The 7,347-nt window shown below is 40.0% G+C and overlaps 1 protein-coding gene across 1 annotated transcript; it reads left to right on the forward strand.

Annotated features, from left to right (window-relative positions):
• The first annotated feature begins 6,457 nt into the window (after window positions 1-6,457).
• LOC145121359 (uncharacterized) lies at window positions 6,458-6,967 on the forward strand. Its single transcript, XM_079057118.1, has one exon. It carries the CDS (start codon window positions 6,458-6,460, stop codon window positions 6,965-6,967), a length of 510 nt encoding a protein of 169 aa, XP_078913244.1.
• Window positions 6,968-7,347: the final 380 nt, after the last annotated feature.

The raw sequence follows: 7,347 nt of genomic DNA on the forward strand, positions 1-7,347 counted from the left end.
ATTCCCGTTCAAATCAATTAAGATGTTTTTCATATGATGGTTAACAGGTACAAACTTGCCACTAGCAACTTCGACTAATAAGGCATTATCTAGTCTATCGACAGGCAAAGCTAGCTTTCTACCAAATTCATGCGAAATAAAGGAGTAGTTGGCTCCAGAATCAAATAAAATTTGGGCAGGCAATTTGTTTACGAGAAAGGTACCTGAAGCGACATCAGCTTCTTCCTTAGCAGCTTCCAGTGTCATCTGGAAGGCTCTAGCCTTCGGCTTTGGTGGAATGTTGGGTCTTCCTGCTTCCTTCTTCTTTGGGCAGTCCCTCGAAATGTGCCCCTCCTCGTTGCACTCATAACAGACCTTCTTAGTGAATGTGCATTCATTGGCATAGTGCCCAGGCTTCCCACATGTGAAACAAGTGACCCCTCCGTCGCACTTCCCAGAGTGCTTCTTCTTGCACTTGTCACACCACTTCACTTCGCCTCCTCCACCTCCTTTCGAACTAGACTTTGAGAATTTACCCTTTTTGCTGGACCCCGAGGGTCCGTCAAACTTCCTCTTCTCACCAACCTCTGACCTTTCCAGACCTTTCTCCCTGATCTGGGTCTCAACATTTATGGCAGCCCAGATGGCGGCTTTCAACGTGGTTGCTTGCTTAACCATTGGACCATAGTCCGCTGGTAGTCCAAAGGCAAACTTATTGACCTTTGAGAGTTCTGTTGGAACTAGGTATGGGATAAGCTTCATTTTCTCCGTGAAACTTGCAGCGTATTCAGCAACGCTCATCTTTCCCTTCTTCAAATTCTGAAACTCGTTATTGATTTCCAGTAGGTCCTGCTCTGAGCAGTATTGCAGTTTCAGTTGTTCCACAAAATCTTCCCAAGACAATTTACTCGCTTCTCCCTTGGGCATAGAGTCAGCTAACAGCTTCCACCAACTCAACACGCCAGATTTCAACAACGGGATAGCAAGAGCGGTCTTCTGCCTGTTGCTGCATTCGCAACTTTCAAACATTGTCTCCATTTCGGAGATCCAATCCATAATTTGCACCGGCGTCGGGCTTCCGGATAGACACGGTGGCTTAGACGCCATAAAATCCTTGTATTTACATCCTCTTCCATTATTTCCTCCATTACGATTGCCTTGTCTAACAATTTGTGGGTTGTCTTGACCAACGGTACCACTGAAGTTTCCACCTTCCGATGGCCCTCCATTCACTTCGGGCTCTTCAACTTGGATTGAAAGTTCTTTACGATTTTGTCGAAGCAGACGTCTAGTTTCTTCCATCTGATTATCCAACATCGCCTGAATCATCAATTGTACACCAGCCATCGTTACTGGCTCAGGTGCTGCAGCTACAACAGGTATTTGCTCAATTACAGGTGGTCGATTCCTGTTTTCGTTTGCGTTTCCAGCTCCACTGCGGGTTCTTGCCATTTTGATCTATACCCCGAATAAGGTGAATTTAGATCTTTATTCAGGATAGACGTTTAAATCATCCTTATCTCTCCGAAACGTTTACATGTTAGTTCTAATATCGTAGTCGTACGTTTAGAATCCTAAACACATAAGGTTTCCAGATCCGGTCGGCAACAGACCATAGATCCGAACAAATAACAGCATATAAGGCATAAATCATTTAGCACATAAAAGCATTTTAGGCACAATTCCTAAAATAAGCTAGTGCTCACACCTCACAATCATCGCTTAGCATTCTACGTTTAAGTCTAGAAATCCTACAAATTCCTAGTTCGCTTAAACTAATGCTCTGATACCAACTGTGACATCCCCAAAATCTCGGCCAGAAAAGACCGGTTTTATTTATGCTTTTAAAAATATTTTCAGAGTAAATCTTTTTCTTTTATTCAAAAGAGTTGCGGAATTTGTCCCAAAACAAAATATGATAAAATAAAGTTTATCAAAGCATTTTATCAAAGATGCATAATCATTTTATAACAATATTCGGGATGTCATGTTCCGATAAACAGACCAAAAGCATAAACAAATATTACAAGCAATACAACAGTTGAATTCATATAAAGGCTCATAAACAAAACAACTTTATGATTCATCCATCTTATGCCCTTGCGCCACTTCCTGTAATACAAATAAACTGAGTGGGTCAGGCTTGGGAGCCTGGTGAGCATATAGGGTTTTCAACCCGCAATAAATAATTATATTTAATTTTTACCGACCAACAATAACCCGATTACCCATTCCCGTTATCCTCACTTTACGTCCCTAAAATAACATCTATCTAAAGGGACCTAATCTAGGAAAGTTCATCGGGACGGACATTACTGCTAAGGGGTTTCCTCAACAATAGATGTCCTAAAGGCAACCATGTGGGGGAGTAGAGTACACCGGTGAACACGTCGTTCACAACACCTACAGGTTATGAGCCTGCTAGTGTTCCACTGGACTGCCTAGAAGAGTCCGTGGTCGTCATCCATACTCCGCTAGATGACTAGATCAACAACAACATCGAGGCCTCTCATCTGTTTATCACACATCAACTATCTACCCATGTTCTACTCAACATATTAGTAGATAAAAATATATATTTTTATGCATAGTTTTAAAACCTGTAAAGCATGTTCATTTAATATATATTCCACATAACAGATAAGGCACACACATATAACACATATTTCATAGATAATATATTATATATATGAGATAGAAGAAAGTGAATATACATTCACACATATAACAACCAAATATACACATCACACATATTTTATAATAAATACTTCATAATATGCGTTAGAAGAAAGTAACTACACACTCACTTGTTCAGAAGATAACCGGACAGCACTACGACTTGTAGAAGTAGTATTCCTCGGTAGTCCTGGAAGATCTTCACAAAAAAACCGGGTTTCTCGCGAGCAGAGCTTCGGCTCGAGAGTTGCACTTCTCGGGATCCTCGGGGCTTCAAAACTTGCTTCGGGGCTCGGGAATAATATCGGGGCTTCGGGATAATATTGGCACGCAAACCAAGGCAAAATTTAGAGAGAAGGAATGAATATTGGTAAGGAAAATGGCTGAACTTCGGTTTCTATTTATAGTCGCTGGAACCTCGGTTTACGCGGGGCGTACTCCATGACTACGCTGGGCGTAGTCCGTACGCGGGGCGTACTCGCGAATTACGCTGGGCGTAAGCGCGCAGTACTCGAATAGTTGCCGGCTCCTTTTCCTTTTCTCCGGTGTAAAGTAGATTCCTCCGGTCGGTTGTAAAGAACGAATAATAAATAAATAGATAATTAAAAATAAATATTAATTATTTTAAAAACTTTGGAAATTCATATCTTCTTCATATGAACTCCGTTTTCGACGTTCTTTATATCCACGCGTAGGCGGGAACGTAATCTACAACTTTCGTTTAGACTCCGTCGGCTAATTTTGAATTTATTTTAACAGTTATATTTTTAACAGGCCGGGACAGGATTAGTCCGTTAAAAATTCATAACTTCTTCATCCGACGTCCGTTTTCGTCTGTCTTTTTACCGTTGCATTACTATTAACGAGATCTTCAATTCTCGTTTAGGTTGTGTCGGCTAAAAACCACTCGATCTCAAATCGAGTATTTTGGCTGCATACCGCTAAGCTGAAACTTAGAAAAATCATAACTTCCTCATACGAAGTCAGATTTGGGCGTTCTTCTTATGGGCGCTCTCGGTTTAACGTTTTCTACGACTTTCGTTTAGATCTCTAAGGCTAAAACTCGCTTTATCGTAAATTCACTATTTACGCTTCCCGGTATCGTGTCGGTTCCGTCGTGAAACTTCGTCGGGTCATAACTTCTTCGTTATAACTCGGATTTTGGCATTCTTTATATATTCGGAAACCTCGTCACGACCACTACCACATCCTTCATAGATATCGGGTTTATCTAACATTTCATTTTGACGCTTATTTTTATTCTTTATTAATTATACATTTATAATTAAATAATAAGCACATAAATTCACATAATTCACAAAATACTCAAATATTTCATTTTTATTACATCAAAAGAGTTACAATAGTTGACCTAGACTATTACATCGTCTAAAAATGCTTAGCCCCGAAACCCGGGCGTTACACATATCCTAGGGAAAACTCATCCGACTCGCCGAGTTGTTCTTCAACTCGTCGAGTCTTATGGTGATCTTCATCGGACTCGCCGAGTTGTTCATCCAACTCGTCGAGCTCACGGCCATCTTCATGTGACTCGCCGAGTCAACCTTGCGACTCGCCGAGTCCATTCAGTCCTTTTTCCATACAGACTTGTTTTGAGCTATGCAGCGGCTCCAAATCACAGATCCAAGCTTCTAGGGCATGCTTTTCACGTAAAGTTGCAAACTTTACGTGCATGCATGACTAATAAGGCTCTTAATGTCAAAACTAAGTTCTTAATGGGGCTTTATGCACAAGGAGGGCCTCATTCTCTACCAAAATCAGAGCTTTATGACTCTAGAACCCAAGAAGGTTACAGATCTGAAGTTACAACTTCAGATCTAGCTCATATCCCACATTACCATCTCAACCAAACCATAAAAACCCTAGATCTCAACCAAAAGAGGTCTAGAAAGAAAAAGGAGAAAAGGTGACGACTTGATACCTCCAAATGATGCTATTTGAGGTAGATTTCTGATCTCCCACACTTCCTTGCTCCTAGCCTTTTGTTTCCCCAAGCTACTCTCCTCAAAAGATCTCCTCTCCAAAGCTTTACACACACAAGAATGAAGCACCACACGAATTAGGGTTCTCTGAGCTCTCAAAGGACTGCAAAGAGGCCAAAGGAGGCTTATGCTTCCTTAAATAGGGTGCAAAACCCCGGAATTTAGGGTTTCATCTGCCCATGTTTTACCCAACATATTATGTAGATATAAATACATATGTCATCATCCAACTCATATGTCATCTACCCATGTTTTACCCAACATATTATGTAGATATAAATACATATACAGTTTAAATCATATAAAACTTGTATAAAATCGTTCCTCCAGCATAGATAGCATGTATACAGATAATATGCACACATAGCACGTAATTTATATAAAATACTTCATATCTATGTGTAAGATGAAAGTAACTATGCACTCACTTGAAAAAGTGGTGATTCCGAACTCAGACAGCGCTTCGCTTCTTAAAAAAAATAATTTCCTTCGACGAAACCTAGTATTATTACCACTAGAGTTTAGTCTATTATTCGTCGGGACTAATTAATAGTCTAACTATTATTACTATTATATAAGCGTTAAACAATACTTATATAACCCATAATAATAGCTCAAGTACTTATTATAAGTTCCTAATAACGTTACTATAATTAAATAAAAGCTATATTAAAAATAGCGTAGGCGTAGCTCACTTACAGCGGGTTTTATAGAAAACCGGGCTTTGCTTGGAGCAGCGTTCCCGAGCCAAAAAGCTCTTCTTCTCGGAGCCGTCGAGCACTCCGGGGCTTCCGCCTCGTGCTAGGGAGGTTCCCTAGGCTTTTCGGGGGGTTTCGGGGCTAGAGAGAGGTTCTAGAGAGAGAGAGTAAAGAGAAGAAAGAATGGGAAATGTGTGAAGAAAATGAGGGTGGGAGATGTTCTATTTATAGGGTGAAAAATGGCTGAACTTGGTGCCACATGTCACCATCTAGTGGCAAGACTTGGGGAGAAAGCAATGGCCAAGATTGTGCCACATCACCCATTTTCGCACAGCACACTTTTGACTTCTAAAATCCGTAACTTTCACATACGACCTCCGTTTTTGACGTTCTTTATATCCACGCGTAGGTAAAAATAAGATCTACAACTTTCATTTTGACTCCTTCGGATAATTCTCGACCGATCTTAAATTTAACAGTACAAGGAGATTATATTGTTAAATGTCCGCGTAAAATTCATAACTTCTACATACAGACTCTGTTTTCGTCTGTCTTTTTACCGTTGAGTTCCTATTAATGAGATCTTCAATTCTCATTTAGGTCGCGTAGGCCAAAAACCGCTCGATCTAAAATTCGAGTTTCGGGCTGTGCACTGCTAAGCCAAATCTTAGAAAATTCATAATTCCTCATACGAAGTCAGATTTGGGCGTTCTTTTTTTGTATGTTCTCGGTTTACGAAGTCAGATTTGGGCGTTCTTTTTTTGTATGTTCTCGGTTTAACGTATACTACAACTTTTGTTTAGATTTCTAAGGCTAAAAAGTCCTCCATCATAAATTCACTATTTACGTCTCCCGGTGTCGTGATGGTTTTGCCATAAAACTTCGACGTACCATAACTTCTTCGTTATAATTCAGATTTCAACGTTCTTTATATGTACGGAACCCTTGAGACGTATTCTACAACTTGGTTAAGATTATTTATTCTAAATAACCTTTTGTCAAAAATTCGTTTTCGACCCCTATTATCTCTAAATTGACTAGCCCGGATCTACAGGCGTTACAGTTGACCCCAAGAATCCTCGAGAAGTTGTTGAAGCCCGAATGGACAAGATAGCACCCGTCACTATCTACAAAGGGATACCGGAAGATATGTTGTTGTCCATTGCAGAGAAGGAAACAGCAAAAGATGCTTGGGAGACTCTCAAGACGACGTACCTAGGTGCGGATAGAGTTAGGACTGCAAAAGTACAGACATTGAAGGCCGAATTTGAAGTGTTGAACGTGAAGGAGACGGAAACGGTAGATGAGTTTTCCACGAAGGTGAACAATGTGGTGAGCAACATACGGGCCTTAGGTGACAAGGTTGAAGAAGCGTATGTCGTCAAGAAACTACTCAGAGTTATCCTAACAAAATTTCTACAAATTGCTTCAACGATTGAACAATTTGGAGATTTGGAAACTATGATCGTCGAAGAGGTAATCGGAAGATTAAAGACTCACGAAGAAAGATTCAAGGGACATGAAGATAATGAGGAGAAACAGATTCTATTCACACATGAAGAATGGTTTGAAAGGTCAAAGAAAAGAGGTGATGACTCGAGATCACCATAAAAGGGTCATGGTTCTGATGATAACTCTTCCAGGGGACGATGAAGGGGTCGTGGACGAGGTGGAAGCAAAGGATTGTTGGATTAGGTGTCTAAGCCCATAACTATTTTAGTATGTACTTGACCTGATTATGAGCATGGTCCTTTTGGGTTGCCTTCACCATAGCAACTGATAGGATGAATTAAGGAGAAAGAGGATTATTTATGATTTATTAATATATTATGTGAATAATATATTAAAAGAGAAATCATATTGTTTAATTAACATTGATCAATAATTAATTTAGATTTAGTTTTGTGGTTAAAAGAGATTAATTAAATCAAGGGGGCTGATACTGTAATTATAAGATAGTTACAAAGTTGGGCTTAGGATCCATAAGGAAG

This window comes from Lactuca virosa, chromosome 6 (genome assembly GCF_052849685.1).
Source record: "Lactuca virosa cultivar CGN04683 chromosome 6, Lactuca_virosa_CGN04683_v6, whole genome shotgun sequence".
In the NCBI taxonomy this organism is placed as follows: domain Eukaryota; kingdom Viridiplantae; phylum Streptophyta; class Magnoliopsida; order Asterales; family Asteraceae; genus Lactuca; species Lactuca virosa.

What these genes read in the sequence shown, in the direction of transcription:
- LOC145121359 (XM_079057118.1), top strand. Translation starts at nt 6,458, where the DNA reads ATGGACAAGATAGCACCCGTCACTATCTACAAAGGGATACCGGAAGAT.